Here is an 18648-nt window from a genome sequence, read left to right as displayed (position 1 = left end):
TTGATGTAATCCAAACAAGGTCTAGAAAGGAGTGAATGGCAACAAAGAAAGGGATTTGGGGGTGGGAAGGGAATTTAAAGAGTTGAAGATGAAAGCAAGAGGACTAGCATCAGAAAATCTGGCTTTAAATTGTACTTTAAGTTGCTTGTTTAATTTGATAAATTGCTTAATCTTCTAGGTTCTGAATTTCCTAATTGGTAAAATAAAGATATTGATACCTATCATAGTGAGCTGATACTTGTTAATGCACTTTGTAAACTGTAAACAACATATGGCTATGAGGTGTTGGTGTCTTCATAGGTATCATAAGGGAATAAACTGAGGATGCTATATCCTCAATGTATTTATTCCATGATACTTTCTGTAAATATCTTTTTAAAGTTTACTGCTGGGGTGGCTAGGTGGCGCAGTGGATTAGAGCACTGGCCTTGGAGTCAGGAGTACCTGAGTTCAAATCCGGCCTCAGACACTTAATAATTACCTAGCTGTGTGGCCTTGGGCAAGCCACTTAACCCCATTGCCTTGCAAAAACTAAAAAACAAAAATAAAAGCAATAAAGTTTACTGCTGTTATGAGAGAGGAAACATACCTAAAATTAAAAGAAGTTCTTGAGCTCGTCCCAGAGCAAAGACAGGAATAAGACCTCTGCCACCTCTATTTACAATATCATGAACAGTGTTACAGAATCTTGCCTCTCGCTCTTCTCGTTTTTCATGAATATGAGTCCCATATGTAGATTCCTAAATAACATAATTTATACATAGGTATCAGATATCAGACATATTATATCCAACCTCAAATGTCTTAAAAAATAAGAATGACACTCAAATAAAATTAACTCTATCATTATATAATTTGTTTGTACACATTAACACTTTAACACTGAGATTATTGGGGATAGTGAGCATTTATATAATGCTTTAAAATTTGCAAAGTACAATATTATGTTATCTTATTTGACCCTCACAATAACCCTGGGAGGTAGGGATGAGGAAACTGAAGCAGATAGTGGTTAAGTGACTTTGTCAGAGTCATACAATTTGTATTTGTAAGTATTTGGAGCCCGGATTTCAACTCAGAGCGTTTGATCCCAGACTCCAAATTTGGTGCTCTTAATGCCACAAAGTGGCTAAGAAGTGATAAAAAAAAAAAAAAAAATATATATATATATATATATATATATATATATACATATATATATATACATATATATATGTATATATATATATATATATATATATATATATATATGCAGTTTTTCAGAAATTTTTTCAGAAATTGCATTCATTTATTTGCCTTGGAACCAAGGAACTAAATCTTCTTTACTAACCTCAATGCCTGATATTTATCACTACATCAATTAGTAAATGAAAATTGAAGATTATCACTGCTCCTCAAACAATGGGCTAGAGTTGGCACCATTCAAGGCCAAGTTAAAGGATACAATGAGACAGGCATTAGTGGGGAAAGACCACCTACAACTTGTGTTCAAAATGGTTTCGAACTTTTGAAACACAGAATCAGTCTATTTGTGAATCTCCTTGAATTGACATTTTATCACAATCAAGCATATACTTCAAAACTATCTGTGATTTCACTCCCTCCTACCATGTGAATCACAACTGTTGCCAACGAAGCATTAGTCTCTTAAAACTTAGCTATTCTAATTTTGAAATAACAAACAGTAGGTTATGGGTTACATTAAAAGATTTTCCAGTTTGATAGGACCTGCCACAGCTCTCATTTCGTTTGGCCTGCCTTTAAGAATCCATGGTAACCTTCATGATATAATGGGGTGTTAGAGTAGGAGGTTAGAACTTTACAAACATGAAGGAATAAGCCCTTACGATGTGCCAGAACACTGTTATAGGCATGGAACACAAAGAAGGCTGTAATGTCTTCTCTGCCCACAAAGAACTTGGAATCAGTTAGGGAGAAGTACCGTATACAAAGAACTTGGAATCAGTTGGGGAGAAGTATCATTTATCACAGAAAAGATAAACAAAAATACAAGGTGGCACATGTTAAGTGCTAAGAGATAAAACAAATAATTCTGAACCTCAGGTTTCACTTAATAATTTCCTGTTCTCCTCAAGCTTATTGTAACTGTTCACTTTCAAATAATTTCATCTTGATTAAGATGTTGGTGATAAAGTACCAGGTAGAACACACATTACTAGCCCCATCTAGGTCCATTACCCTCTCTGAAGACAAATCTTTATGTGGAATATCCACTTTTAAAAGACAAAGGATGAAGTTGAATTATTATTCTAAGTCTAAATCAATAACTGGTTTTTTTGGTTCAAAAATTCAGGATTACCCATGAAAGTTGAATACTTTTCCCCATGTATGGGGGAAAAAAATGTCTTCACTTAAAAAAAGTCTCTTGGGGGCAGCTAGGTGGCACAGTGGACGGAACACCAGTCCTGGAGTAAAGAGGACCTGGGTTTAAGTCCTGCCTCAGACAGTTAATAATTGCCTGGCTGTGTGACCTTGGGCAAGTCACTTAACCCTATTACCTCAAATAAAAAAAGTCTCTTTGTAAGGGGCAAAGTGAGGGTATAGAGGAAAATCTAGCGGATGTAAAAACAAATGATAAAATCAATTAAAATCAAGCAACATTAATACTTACAATAATAAGAATATCTGGTTTAATATTAGGAATTTCAGCAGCCATTAAGTGTCTATCTTCTTGCCTTGAGAAATCACCTGTGTATAAAAGCTATGAAAACCCAAAAAACTTAGCTTGGAAAGGAATTAGGATTTTGGAAAGGTCTTTTATAATTAAATCAATAAAATCTAGGGATGAATGTGAACATTTATATTCATAAGCAAAAAAAATCAAGTTATAAGTTGCAGTTAATTTTAAATAAGCTAGATTTCATGAGAAATAATTATGGCCTATAATCCACCTGCTATCTTGTAACTAGAATTTCTAGAATTTATTCTACTTTTCTCCAGCTAATTTGATTAGATATTGTTACAATTAGAATAAACAACCTTTCTTGCCTATGGTTTCTTCTTCTTTTCTTCCTTCTGGGGGCAAAGTCTGATGACATGGTTCCCACATAAAATGAACCTAATACCAGAGGTTTTTGTTCTCTATCAAGTTACCTAACTTGTATTTTCTATACATCAAGGGCACAAGTAGATGAAGACCAATACTACTTCAGCTTATTTTCACCTTTGAAATTTTATTGTTTTAAACTACAAGTATTCATAATAAGAACTAACGCACCCTACTGGATCAAACAGTAAAACCCAATTAAAGAAAACATTCAAAGCAAATAAAAATAGGTAGATCAACACAGTTATGTGATTGTAACCAAATATAGTGAAGGTCTGAAGCATCATGGTATTTTCACTTACTATTCTATCTCATGGTCAAATGGAAGATTAGCAACTAAAGTCAGATTCTGCCTATTACTCTTAAGTTTTGTCTTAACACTGGGAATGTTTTAAGAAACTCTCAATACTACACTGTAGGGGGAAACACTAATTTGGTCTGAAAAATTATTCACAAGTTTATGATGAAGGTAGTTTAAAAAATATCAACAACACTGTTCTCACTTTACAAAGGAAAAACCTGAGGCTCCAACAGGCTTAGTGACTTGCATAAGGTCAATAGATACAAAGTATTCAAGCCAGAATTTGAACATATATCTTCCAACTCTTATATTTCTTTCCTTTAACATTAGTTTATCTTAAGATATGTAGTACCTTTACACCGGCGATCTCAATCATAAACATGGCTGCTCCTAGAACATGGCCTGCATGATAACACCAAAATTTGATTCCTGCAACTTCCTTTACTTCATGAAAGTTGATAGTTTCAATTTTGTCCATACTCTCTTCTAAATCTGTCTCAGTATAAAGCATGTCATCTGCCGATATATTACTAAAATTAAAAAACAGAACATGAAGAATAAGATTAAACATTTTCTGATTTTAAAGAAAATCATAGAAAACTCTTCTGATGACATAAAGCTATTCCAATTATTTACAGAGAATGGGGCAGTTAGGTGGCGCAGTGGATAGAGTGCCAGCCCTGGAATCAGGAGTGCCTGAGTTCAAATCCGGCCTCAGACACTTAATAATTACCTAGCTGTGTGGCCTTGGGCAAGCCACTTAACCCCCATTGCCTTGCAAAAAAAAAAAAAAAAACTAAAAAAAGAGAATAAAAGGAAGTAGATTATATTATGATTACTTGAAACATGCTAAAATTTTATTTTATATCCTTGTTTGGAATGTTATGCACTGGTCTCTACAAAAATATAATCAAGGAAAGACAATTTCTCCAGGCTTAAAAGGTTTCATGACAGTAGAATTTAAGTACCTGGAGTTCAGTCTTTTTATCCTTAGATTTAATACAGTGCTATCCACAGAGGAGATATTTAGTGTCTGCTGAAGTAAAACTGAAAAACAGCCTGGGAAGAGATCACCATTAAAGAACCAGCTTATTTAAATTTGGATAAGCTTATTTTATTATTAGGAGGTTGGGCAACAGGTGATAAAAATTTTTTTGGCCCAAATAGGTTCCTAAGGTAAGGGAACAATTGAAATTTGTATTGATGGTTGGATGAAACTATGGATGTCTGAAAACTAGTGAGTATTCCGAATAATAGGCAGTACATGGTATAATGGAAAAAGCACTGGTTCCAGAGTCAGTGAACTTGAGTTCAAATCCTCAGCTTTCTACTTGTATGGTCCTTTACAAGTTATTCTAACTCCCCAGGGCTCCAGTTTTCTTATCCATAAAATGGATGGATTGAAGTCCTACACTGCCCTGAAGATCCTTCCAAGATCTAGAATCCTAGGAAAACATCTTAGAGTTAGTGGTTGATATTGAAAGAGATTAGGTATATAGTATACAAAAGGAAATAAACACAGCAATCAACTGTTTGATAAACTCAAAGATCTCAAGAATTGCCAATTCAACAAAATCTGCTGGGAAAATTGGGAAGTAATACAGCAAAGTGTGGGGAATGACCAACATCTTACATCTTTCATCTTACAAGAAAAATTCAAAATGGGTAAGAATTATATATAAAATGTGACATCATAAGATAAGTTAACATGGAAGAAATCACCTGTCAGATCTTTGAACAGGGGAAGAGTTCGTGATTAAACAGGATGGAGAAGTTCACACGAGGTAAAATGGACAATTTTGATTATATAAAAATTTAAAGTTTTGGGCAAAAAAGTCACAATAAAGTCAAAATAAGAAAACAAAAAACTGAGGGAACAATGTTTATAGCAAGTTTCTCCAATAAAGATCTCATGTCTGAAAAAGATGGAGATTTAAGCCAAATATATAAAAATAGAAACTATTAACCAATTGATAATGATCAAATGATATGAACAGGCAGTTTTCAGATAAAGAAATCAAAGCTATTGATAGTAGCTGAAAAAATGCTCTAAGTGACTAATAATTAGAGAATTGAAAATTAAAACAACTCTGAGATACTACCTCATACTCACTGAAATGGCTAAGATGACAGAAAAGAAAATGACAAATGAGGAAGAGGAGATGGTAAATTAGGTTCATTAACACACTTTTGGTAGAATTGTGAACTGGTCTAACTATTCTGGAAAACAATTTGGAATTATGCCTAAAGGATTATAAAACTATACACACACACACACACACACACACACACACACACACACACCCTTTGACACAGAAATATTGCTATTAAATCTATTCTCCAAAAAGAAGAAAATGGAAAAGAACCTTATATGCACAAAAATATTTATAGCAGTTTATTTTTGTGGTAGCAAAAATGGAAAACTGCAATTTGCTGAATGGCTAAACAAGTTAAGGTATGTAAATGGGATAGAATACTATTTTACTGTAAGAAATAACTAAGTTTTCAGAAAAACCTAGGGAAACTTACACTAACTGATACAAAGTGAAGTGAGTAGAACCAGAGAACAATTTACACAGGAACAACAATACTGTAACATTAATTGTGAAAGACAATAATCATGATCTATCACATCTCTAAAGGACTCATCATATAAAATTCTATTCATCTCCAGAGAGCAATTGATGGACTTAGAATACAGATTTTTTTTTCCCCTTTATTTTTCTTGTTCTTTTATTTTAGAACATGGTTAATGTGGAAATGTTTTTCATGACTTCATATGTAAAATGGCTATCAGATTCTTACCTTCTCAATGTGGGAAAGGGCCGGGATGGGGAAAGAATTTGGAACTGAACATAAAAATTAAAAAAACAAATAATTAAGTAACAACTGCTGATACTTCTATCATTTTAAAATTTGTAAAAGCCTTTTACATGCATACCTCATGTGAGTCACACAACAACCCTATGAGGGAAATACTACAGTTATTACATGACTTGTACAGTGTTAAATGTTAGAGGTGAGATTTGAACTCAGATCTTTCTGATTCCAAGTCTAATAACATTTTCCCTCACTATATAATATTGCCTTGCAAGTATGATAATGTTATAAATATTTAATTCCCTTCTCACCTTGAAAGAACAATACTTATGTAAACTCTGATACATTACTCTGATTACAACCTATTCTCTGATATTGTACAAGCCATATAAAAGTAAACATGACTGGTATGGGAAACAATACTGTGAATGTTAATAAGAAAATTCAAATAACCTCTGACATTTTATGAGAAAAATAATCTGATTAGTTTTGTAGCAACTCACCTAACTTTGACATAATCAGAAAGAAGCCATCTGTAAATAGCTTTTGTAGCATGAGTCATAAATGTTCTTCCTTTGAAACTTGTCTTCTGCAGAAACCAAGGTAAGGCACCACAGTGATCTAAATGAAAACTTAAAATAAAAGGAATCCAATTAATATGCTTGCATTATTACTCATATAGTTAATTTAAAATATCATACATAGGAAAAAATAATGAGTTTTTATAACAGGATCCAAACATCTAGCAATCTGGCATAATAAACAGGCAATGGTTCCCAATCTTCTTTTTCTTGTGTTGCGATAGTCTATACTATAAAAAAAAAAAGGAACATTAAAATTTTAAGCTAGAAAGAAAACAGAAAATCAGAGATAGTTGTTTGCTCAGTTTCTCTCTCTTTTGGGGGGGGGTTGCAAGGCAATAGGGTTAAGTGACTTGCCTAAGGTCACACAGCTAGGTGTCTTGAGACCACATTTGAACTCAGGTCCTCCTGACTGGCCAGTACTCTATCCACTGCACCACATAGCTGCAGTCCCTCAGTTTCTCTTTAATAAGATCAGCCTTTTTTTTGGTGAATTCTTTGTAACTTCACAGTCACTTTGAAGTTAGTACCTTTTTATAAGAGAGGCAAATTTTGTTTACTGAGTAGATATTATGTTTGTCATGCTACACTTTTCTGTTTAATCAAGTCTATATTAAACACAATTATTCCTAACTTTTCTATTATGTGCAAATATTATAAATCCCAAAATTTTACAGACTACCTAGTGAAACCTGTGGCACACCCTTTGAGAACCACTAATCAGTGCGTATTGTTGAGAAAAGAAGTAGTATGAGCAAATGGAAGAAAAATGCACCTTAAGTATGGCAGACAGTAGCAAACTTAACACTTCAGAAAGGCTACTTTGACAATAACTAGAGAAAGGAAAGATTTACTAAAACTAGAGTTAAAACAAATATACAATTTGGTTATCTCATCAGCTTCTCAAATTATTATATATACATATATGTATATGTGTACACACACACACACACACACACAATTCTCAGATTTATCCAGTTATTTATTCCTGAGCTCCAAACCTGGATCAACTCTTCCTACTGAACACTTCAAGATAATGTCCCACAGATATCACAAACTCAACATGTCTAACACATGATTCATTACCTCAATCCCTACCAATTCTCATTTTCTAAGGATACAACTATCTTTTTTGTCTTCTAGGTTTGCAATATCAGTGACAACTGACTCCTCACATTCACCCATCAGCTGTTAAATTTCTTTTCATAACATGTTATAGAGGCACCTCTCTTCTCCCAACTCACATAGCCATCACCGTAGTTCAGGCACTTGTCACCTAGGTTACTTCAAATAATTTTTACTCGGTTTCTTTGCTTCAAGTCTTTTTCCATGTTAATCCATTTTCCACATACCTAAATTCATTCAATGAATTTCTTAAGTCCAACTTTGTTCATGTCACCTCCCTACTTAACTTCCAATGACTCTTTTACTTTTAAAAAACCAAATATAAACTCTTTAGTATTTAAACCTCTTCACAACCCAATCTTCCTAATTTTTCAGGGTTTTTTTACACACACCCCTTAAGGCACTCTATGCTCTACCAATATTGGCCTAGTTGCTGTGCCTCACATATTAATGCAAATTTAGGTCTCAGTGTCTTTGTAATGACTATCCTTCATGCCTGCAATGTTCTGCCTCCTCCCTGCAACCTCTTGGAATCCCTTAGAAGGAGGACTCATAACTCTTTTGTATATGCCAGTTTATAAGTTCATTGTCTCACTTGGCTGAATATATATGTTCCTTAAAGTCGATGAAGATTTCACTTTTATCTTGTATCCCCCAGAGATTAGCATAATGTTTAGGTCATAGAAAGCACTCAATAAATGTGTGCTGGATTGATGTGTAAAAGGAAGAATGTTTTTACTGAAAATTGGCCCTTGAGAAATGGATATAAATTTTGAAATGAGTCAAGACTTTTTGGAGTAAAGGGATAATTTAATAAGTAAACACTCAAAAGACTTTTGTATAGTATCTGTAGTAACACCATGATGATTCTACAATGTCTCACAATAATTAAGTTCCTGTAGAGAAAATCAACTAAATTTTATGCCTTTGCTAATTTTTATTTACTAAAATTGTACTTAAGTTATTTGTAGTAATCTACAACTATGGAAGCCATGACACTACAATCTGACAGAATTTCAAGCACTATTAAGAATTTTGGTTTTAAAGCACCAGTTTCTGTGCTTACTGTGTTCAATGAAACGAAATACAAAAATTCAAGTATTACAAATAAATCCCGATTTTCAAATTATGAAATGTCATCCATTAGTTTTCTTTGCAAGATATCAAAGAATTACAAACCACTCATATCAAAGAATAATTGGGATATGCTGATAATTTACAAGAAAACCACGAAATGGGGATCAAGTTCTAATTAATGTGATATGTTCTTTTTAAACTATTCATGGCACCATTCAGTCTCTTCTACCATTTTGCAAAAGCAATCCTATTATATTTCTGATTTTTTTGTTCACACCAGAAATATGGATTTTTTGTTCACACCAGAAATATGGAGTAGTACTGTTTCTAAAATAAAATTAAATTAAAGTTAAAATTAAAGAGACAATGAAATGCAAAAACAGCAGAAGTTTGAAAAAATATTATTGGACTAGAATTTCTGTAAAAAAGAGAAAGGAATCAATGATGCATTTATAGAACACTTACTATGTACCAAAAATTCTAATGAAGAAGACAACATATAAAAAGGGTTTCAACTGCAAGTTAAATGGTCCTTAAGGCGCAAAAGCAAAGCAGAAGCTAATGCTTCTTTTTTAATATTATTTTATGTCACTATTCCTAGAGCTCTTGGAGAAGCTTAGTTTCAGGTCCTAAGTTGTTCCCATCAAGATATAATAATGGTCAAGGGGGTGGTTTAAGTTGTCTGGTTCTTGCTGTCTCTTATCTCCCCCAAGATGCTTTACTAAGCTAGCCTAGTAGTTAGTGGGGATGACTGGCCCTTTAAGGAGATGGATATGTGAGAGCTAGCCTGGAATCAGAAATGATCGTCTGGGGAGATGGGGGTGACTGCTACTCCTGGGGCTCCTACATCCTTCTGCCTGCACTTGGCATCGAGTCAACAGTTGCTGCTGCTGGTGGTGAGGGAAAATGGGGCCCTTTTCAATAATTTCTTTCCATCTTGGGAAATGACCAAACAAACTGAGATATTTAAATGTGATGCAGTACTACTGTTCTGTAAGAAATCATGGGTGGAATAGGGAAATATGTTAAACATGGCTATACATATAAGAACCTATATCAGATTACTTACTGCTGTGGGGAGAGAAGGAAGGAAAAGGAGGGAGGTAAAAAAGGAGGTAAAAAAATGAGGAACTCAAAAGCTTACAAAAAGATGAAAGTTGATGGGGGCAGCTAGGTGGCGTAGTGGATAAAGCACCGGCTTTGGAGTCAGGAGTACCTGGGTTCAAATCCAGTCTCAGACACTTACTAATTACCTAGCTGTGTGGCCTTGGGCAAGCCACTTAACCCCATTTGCCTTGCAAAAACCTAAAAAAAAAAAAGATGAAAGTTGAAAACATCTTTGCATGTAATTGAAAAAATGAAATAACAATCAAAAAAAAGAAAAAGAAATCATGAGTGGGCAGACTTCAGAAAAACCTAAAAAGACTTACATGAACTAATACTGAGTGAATTGAGTAAAATTAGGAAAACGTTGTTCACCTTAATAGCAACAATGTATGATGACGATCAACTATGACAGACTTAGATCTTCTCAGCAATAAAATGTTCAAAGACAATTCTAAAAGATCTGTGATGAAAAATATCATCTACTTCCAAAGAACTATGAATGAACAGAAAGGACTGAATGCAGACCAAAGCATACTATTTTCAATTCTTAAAATTTGTTTTGCTTTTTTTCATGGGGTTTTTTCCTTTTTATTCTGATTCTTTCTTCACAAGATGACTAATATAGAAATATGTTTAACATAGTTGTACATATATCACCTTTACCAGATTACTTACTGTCTAGGGGAGGGGAGAGAAAAATATGGATCACAAAATCTTGCAAAAAAATCACTGTTGAAAACTATCTTTACATGTAATTGGAAAAAAAAAATAAAGCAAGGAAAAAAATCCACCAATTTGTCCCCTCAATGTGGAAGTCTAGGGTTTGAAGGAGGCATTGCTATTCCTGAAGCACTTGGCTTCAGGGAGCTAGACTCTGAAGGGAGATGATGATCAAGGTATTGGTGCAGTTTGACTTGCCTGGCACCGGCTGTCTGTCTCTCACTCAGGGTGCCTTGCTGCTTCCTAGAGATGACAACTATTTCACTCAACAGTCCAGTCCAACATACATTTACTCAGTAACTGTTAAGTGCATGGCACTGTAGATACCAAGCTGAAAATGAAACAGTCCCTGTTCTCAAGGAGCTTGTCTTCTATTAGTGATACTCCCTGAAAATAGAGAAATACAAGCATGGAGAAAGCACTATCAATTGGAGGATCAGCAAAGGCTTCAGATAGAAAGTTGCTAATGATAAAGACTTTCAGAGATGGAAGTGAGGAGGGAGGACAGTCTATGCAGGGGGTATAATCAATGTAAAGGCACTAACTAGGATGGACCAAATGAGTTCAGGAAATAGTCCTCTAATTTGGCTCAAATGTAGCTTTGCTGAAATAATGCGAAAATAGTCTGGAAAGGTAAGGTGAAGTCAGGTTTTAGAGAGTTAAATAAGAGACTAAGGAGGTATATATTTTTATCCCCAAAACAATAGACACTGAAGATATTTGAAAAGGGAAATGACAAAGTCAAAAGCCAGCAATATTTCTGCTTGCCACAAACTCCTTGGTAACTCATTAATTATGTATTCAAAAGATCAATTTTTGCCAGTTAGTTTAGAAAAGATCTGATGAAATGCAAGATAAAATAGAAAATTTTTGTAAGACAGTAAAAAACAAATGATGTAAAATTATTTTAAAAAAATCTCTAAGGAAAATGCCAGCTTCCACTTAGATGTTAGTGCACTTCCCACTGGTATTAACATTCCACTAGTGAAATTAAAATTATTTTAAAAATCTGAATTACAAAAAAAACTATTGAAAAATTATCTTCTTCATTCAAGATAATACTTACTGACTAATTAAGAGGAGATCAATTTCAGCAGGATCTATCAAATCAATGTAAGGAAGAGCATCCATTCCTTCTAAGCCAGGATGAATTCCACAATCCAACTGTGAAAGAATTAAGGAAAAAAAATTCATAAAAGTATCTTTTTATATGGGATAGCATAAATGTGCATTCTGAAAAAGCTCTCTACGTTGACAAATCATTAAAATGTATAAAACAGACATACTATATTGGTTACAGACTCTATCTATTTAATATCACTGGCTTCTCAAAATTAATGGCCAACATGACCAGAAAGGACAATGATCAATATTGGAAGGGATGTGGAAAATCTGGGACTCTAATACATTGTTGGTGGAGCTGTGAACTCTTCCAACCTTTCTTTCTAGATAGCATTTTGGAATTATACCCAAAGGGCAATAAAAATGCACATAGTCTTTGATCCAACAATAACACTACTGGGTCTATACCCTGAAGAGATGATGAAAAAGGGTAAAAACATAACTTGTACAAAAAAATATTCATAGCAACCCTGTTTGCGGTGGCAAAGAATTGGAAATCAAGTAAATGTCCTTCAATTGGGGAATGGCTTAACAAACTGTGGTACATGTATGTCATGGAACACTACTGTTCTAATAGAAACGAGGAGGGACAGGAACTCAGCAAAGCCTGGAGGATTTGCATGAACTGATGCTAAGCAAGATGAGTAGAATCAGAAGAACATTGTACACCCTAACAGCAACACGGGGGTGATGGTCAACATTAATGGACTTGCTCATTCCATCAGTGCAACAATCAAGGCACAATTCTAGGGCATCTGGAGAATACCATCTGTATCCAGAGAAAGAATTGTGGAGTTTGAACAAAGACCAATGACCATTACCTTTAATTTAAAAAAAAAAAAATCAAAAAACCATTATCTTATTATGTAACTTTGCTATCTCTTATACTTTGTTTCTTCCTTAAGGATATGTTTTCTTCTCTCATCATATTCAACTTAGATCAATGTATACAATGGAAACAATGTAAGTACTAACAGACTGCCTTCTTTGGGGTTGGGAGGAGGGAAGCAAGATTAGGGAAAAAATTGTAAAATTCAAAATAAAATCTTTCTAAAAAAAAAAAAGAAACTGGGGCGGCTAGGTGGCACAGTGGATAGAGCACCAGCCCTGGAGTCAGGAGTACCTGAGTTCAAATCTGGCCTCAGACACTTAATAATTACCTAGCTGTGTGGCCTTGGGCAAGCCACTTAACCCCATATGGCCTTTCAAAAAAACCTAAAAAAAAAACCAAACTGTCTATAAGACATTTATGAGGATAGAATGAAAAGATGTTAAGTATTCATGTAAGCATTAAGAATGAAGAGACTAGGGGGGCAGTTAGGTGGTGCCACCTGCCTAGAAAATTGGCCCTGGAATCAGAAGGACCTGAGTTCCAATCAGGCCTCAGACCCTTAAAAATTACTTAGCTGTGTGACTTTAGACAAGTCACTTAATCCTGCCGCCTTACCAAAAACCAAAAAAAAAAAAAAAAAGCAAAACAAAACAAAAAACAAAAACCAAATAAAAAAAGAGTTAAGTGATTAGTTTGTGGTTACACAAGATGTGTCAAGGATGGAACTTGAACCTACTCTTCCCGAATTAACAGAGCCATAAGTGAACTCCTTCAAAGGGTCTGAGAATAATTTGACATTTTCTCCATGGACATTAGAAATCAGTCATGAATTTCTGATCTTAAGGATTTACCCTTAAGCCATTTAAAAGCAACAGCTAAGTCTACCATGTAACTCAAAGGAAACATCAAAATGCACAAGTTCAATTTCTCCTTGTTGGAGAAAGCAATGACTTAGTCACACTCTTTAAATGCATGTTTTTTATCAAATGTCTAGAATCTTGATTAGAAACTGCACCCAATTCTAACCCAAAGCAGCAGAACCGGAGATCACATTAGAATTTATTATAAAAAGACAACTGTTTGGCAGATCTATATGAACACAATTTATTGTATGAGTATTATATTCCTAAAATACTAAGTTTTACAAAAAACCAAAGATAATGGTTTCAGCTAGTAATAGATTTATGACATGTGTTTGTATATTTCTGTATATATATATATGTATACACATTTACAGCAATTACCATTATTTTTCTTCCTTTGAACTCCAGAATAATACATGATCTTCCTACTTCTTGTCCAGCCCCACTGTAAAAAACAACAACAAAAGAAACAAACATAAACATTTGTGCAAACATATTAAGGCAAAACTTTAGTAACAGCATAAATCTAGCTAATGAATCAATCTATGCTTTCCCCTCTTTTAATATATATATATATATATATATATATATATATATATATATATATATTCTGAGGAGTTCTTGATGGGAACTCCTTAGGAATCCTTAAGAAAAAAAATATAAAAACAGAAAAGGGAACAATCTAGACAGGGAAAAAGTTAAGGGAATGTGTGAATGAATGCATGTATTTAAATTTCTGAAGATGTTATAAGAGTTAGAGGTCAAATGTTAAATTTAAGTTTTGGAATGAAAATCTTGACAGTTATTTTAAAGTGTCCAAGTTACATATAGGTTGAATAGATTTTGATATGTATAAATCTAGGGATATTTCAACATTTAATAAAGAAATACAATTTATAAAGTAATACAAAAGAACAACTGGAATTTATTAAATTAGCTTAAATTATGACTGGAATATCTTTCTTTTTCCTCTGAATTCTTCAAATTTTTCTTCTTGATTAGGGTCTGGTTATTAAGACATACTTTTAAACTATTCTAAACTGCTTCTATGTGTGTAGCTTAAGTTGATGCATCTTTTAAAGTCCAGCTCAAGTTTCACTGTCTTCATCATGACTTACTTCTCCAAACTTTCTAGTTGAGCTCTGAACTTCTCTAGCATTCAGTTGTTTGTACCACATTATTTTTGCAATTAATGTTAGGATCTAACTCCTATGAAGATAAAAATCATGTCTGCTATTTTCTTCGTTGTTTCCAAAATAGTTTACAAAATGCTTTGATTAAAGAATACTATTATTCTTCTCTACTTCCAGCTAGGCAGCTAAGTGGCACAGTGGATAGAGCATTGCTCCTGGAGTCAGGAGGATGGGAGTTCGAATGCAGTCTCAAGACACTTGCCACTTACTGTGTGACCTTGGATAAGTCACTTAACCCTGACTGCCTAAAATCCAGGGCCATCTCCAGTGGTCCTGATTTATATTTGGCCCTGGCTCCAGAGGAGAAAGTGAAGCTGGTGATATAGCACAGCACCCCCTCATTCAAATTCAATTCATGTGCTTGTCATGGCATCTCCTCCCTAATGTAATGGCTTTCCGCGAGGATGAAGGATAAACAACAATACTTAATATTTCACAATTTAAAAAACAAAACAAAACACCAACACAATGGACTAGCAATCCAGAGATATTATTCCAGTCTCTATTCATTCACTCACCTCTTACTACATGAGAACTTTGATAAATTACTTCCACATCTGTAAAATCTGAGGTTAGAACAATCATCTCTAAGTTATCTTGTAGCTCTAAAATACTATTCATTTGTGTGATTATAATAATTTAAGTAAAAAAACTAACCCAATTACTTATTTACTAAACTATGTCCTATATGCTTTAGCCAAATTGAACAAATTACTTAAGCTCTGAGGCCTGTTTTTCTCATCTGCGAAATGAGGGGTTGAAAACCTATTCCGGTTTTAAATCTATGAGCTAATGATCCTGTAACACTGACTTAGAAATATGCTATTTATCTTGTTCAAATGGCTCACTTTCCATTTCTGGAATATTATCCCTAATTCATCTTTGGTTGAACTTGTAGATGTCTTTCAAAATCCAATTCAAATGCTATATATTCTGTGTGAAGTTGACCCCAATTCCCTCATTGGCTAATTACTAGAGACCTCAAACAGCATTCTGTGCACATTGTATTTACTATGTAATATTATACCTTAGGATAATCTGTTTTGGTGTCTCCAGCCCTTCTAGACTCGTGAGCTCCATGAAGGTCAGGGCTTCCTCACTAAATCTTGAATCTCCTCAAAGCCCACCACAATTCTGTAAGCACCAGGCATTTGAGTAGTTTTAAGACCTCTGAATGTAAGGCAGTTATTGTTTTAATGATTTCGAGGGTATGTTTGTAGTATATCTTGGTATAATCAAAAGAGTGCTAGATAGATAGACTTAAAGATTTGAATTCATTTTGAGCAACATAGCTTATTAGGTAGGTACAAATAAAAACCTTCCTAAATCTGAGTTATTTCATCTGTAAACAGAAGACAATAACATTTTTATTTGTTCCACAATGATCTTTCTAGGAAGGAGCCTAGTATAAAAATGTGGCGTAAGAATCAGTTTCTCTCTAAACCTTAATTTCCTAAGGGGTTTGTAATCTATATATTCCATAGTACATTTAGCTAGTGAACTCCAAGTGCAACTTATGCTATCTTCACTGGTTAAGTGTAAACTTATAAGGCGCACTATACTTAGCTTGTCCAAGACTTGCCTCATGTTTTATACCCTGGCCAGTTTCTTCCCAACCACAGGTATTAATCAACACCCATATGACTCCTCTCATCAACTCAATGAATTCTCAATCCAAAGATATCCTTCTGGTTACCAAAGTCACTTCTCAAAATGTGCTGTTTGCCAATATTAGAACATAAGCTCTTTGAGGTCAGAAACTGTCTAACTCCTAGCCCCCTCCTCTTTTCTTTGAATTCCTAAAATTTAGCACTGTGCTTAGCAAACAAAGCATGTAATGTTTTTTCATTCCTTCTTTCTAGAGCAATTCACTTGTCAGGAAACTAGCTCACAGTAAATATAATAAATTTATACAAGGAAAATGCTGAACTTAAAAATTTCCATCTCCATTACTAAGCTACTTTTCCAATCCATTATTCCTTTATTGAAAAGTGATACAATAAAAGAATACATTTGGAATTAACAGAGTTGAACTTGGATATCAATTGAGTGACTTATGTGTGGGACCCTGAGCATGTGTCAACCTCTCTGGGTTTCAGTTTCCTCTTCTGCAAAATGAAGTGACCTCATTGGTCACTTCCAGCTCCAAATCCTCCAAATCTGAGATCCTATGAACACGACTTCAACTCTCTAAATTTTCAGTTTCTTCTCTCCAGACTAAGCCCCTTCCCTTATGCTCTTTTGTTCATCAGTTTTCCATCCTTTCTCCCAGATACACTCTTTAATCTAGTGACACTGGACTGTTCTGTTCCATGAACAAAGGAATCTATCTCCAGACTTGGAATTTTCATTGTCTGTCCTTGATGCACTCTCTCCTCATGCCTGCTTCCTTCAAATACCAGATAAAATCTTGCCTACAGGAAGCCTTCTTACCCTAGCTTTTCTTACCCTTTTTTTTCCCTCCATATCTGAAATGGACTGAAATCAACGACAGCTTGGACATCACAACCAAAAAATAAACCACTTTTTAAATTTCTTCCTTTCTTCAAGGTCAAATTTAGATATCACTGATTTGTAATATCTGTACTTTGAAAAGCACTTCACAAATATTATCTCATCTTATTCTCATAATACTGATAAGGTAGGTGGTGCTATTATAATCCACATTTTAGAGATGAGGAAACTGAGGCAGAAGTGAAATGCCAAAGGCCACATACCTGTTTGATGCTATATTTGACTCTACTTTGCTCTTTCCAACTGGATGGGGTCTTATCTTCCTTCAATTTCTTTTGCTATTTTGGGCATTTCTTACCTAGCATTAAAAGTGTTTATATATACATGTATGTGTATATAAATTGTATCTCTCTAAATTATAATACAATTTTCTATGCACAGAGACAAAGTCTAGCATTATGCCTCATAAGTAACAGACAGACAACAAGTAATTTCCTTGAGTTTACTTGTCTGGGTTCAAGTTCCGGTCTCCTAATTTAGTGTAAGGTAGTCTTCAATGCCCAGAAGAAATAAACATTTCTTAATTGATAACTGTTTACACATTTGCACATTAATTTTTTCTGGATTCTCAAAAAAGAAAAAAGTCTCAACCCGAAATCCCAACCTTCTGAAATAGGCAGAGTTAAAACGTGTCGATTCTAAAGAGGAGACTTAATAGTTCAACTAATTTGAGTTGAGGAGGGTCCTCGGTTCACACTTTATTTGTTCCCTGGCTCGTTCCCGATCACACAGAATAAGCATCTCCTACCTCCTGGGAAGAGGAGGTTAGAGAAAGCCTTCGAGAGCTCCGTCTAGTAAGGAGACTGAGATCCCAACGAAGGTGACAGCAAATACACCCGGATCCCAACGAAGGTGACAGTAAATACACCCGGATTTTGGCGCAAAAACAGTATCGGGTGAGGTTGGGGGGGGGGGAGAAGGGGGCCGGGGAGGGTCCCTGAAGGAAGTCAGAGTCCAGCAGGTGAGGGAGGGGGCGGCATTTAAAGGCAAGCGCACAGAGGCCCGGAGAGTCTCGCCGCCGGTGGGGGGCCGGGGGAGCCCCCAGAAGCGGCCCTCCCGCGCCACCCCCCGGGCCCGGCCGCGCGCCGCTTCTCCCTCCCAGGCGCCTTACAGCGGTCGGATCAGCAGCTGGTCGCTCTCCTCGGCCGGGATCGCCGACATCTCTGGGGTCGGGGGGAAGGGATGAGGGAACAGGAGACCCGAAGAGCCGCCGCCGCCGCCGCCGCCGCCGCCGCCGCCGCCTCGGGAAAGCCGCTACCGCCGAGAGGGACGCTCGGCTCCTCCCCCCCCACCCCACCCCTGTGGAACTCGCAGCACCACCACTTC

General features: G+C 35.4%; 1 protein-coding gene across 1 annotated transcript in view; it reads right to left on the bottom strand.

Moving 5' to 3' along the window:
• The window catches only part of CPSF3 (cleavage and polyadenylation specific factor 3), a 53852-nt gene extending 35297 nt beyond the window's left edge, over positions 1-18555 (bottom strand). The window contains 7 exon segments of the mRNA XM_074209635.1: positions 590-740; positions 2633-2722; positions 3721-3898; positions 6692-6820; positions 11865-11962; positions 13997-14060; positions 18434-18555. Coding sequence (XP_074065736.1) covers positions 590-740; positions 2633-2722; positions 3721-3898; positions 6692-6820; positions 11865-11962; positions 13997-14060; positions 18434-18483 — 760 coding nt within the window. The 5' untranslated portion in view covers positions 18484-18555.
• Between the last annotated feature and the right edge of the window lie 93 nt (positions 18556-18648).

Source organism: Macrotis lagotis, chromosome 1 (genome assembly GCF_037893015.1).
Source record: "Macrotis lagotis isolate mMagLag1 chromosome 1, bilby.v1.9.chrom.fasta, whole genome shotgun sequence".
Classification (NCBI taxonomy): Eukaryota; Metazoa; Chordata; class Mammalia; order Peramelemorphia; family Peramelidae; genus Macrotis; species Macrotis lagotis.
The sequence above is the reverse complement of the archived record's forward strand: the minus strand, read 5'-3'. Positions and strand labels throughout refer to the sequence as shown.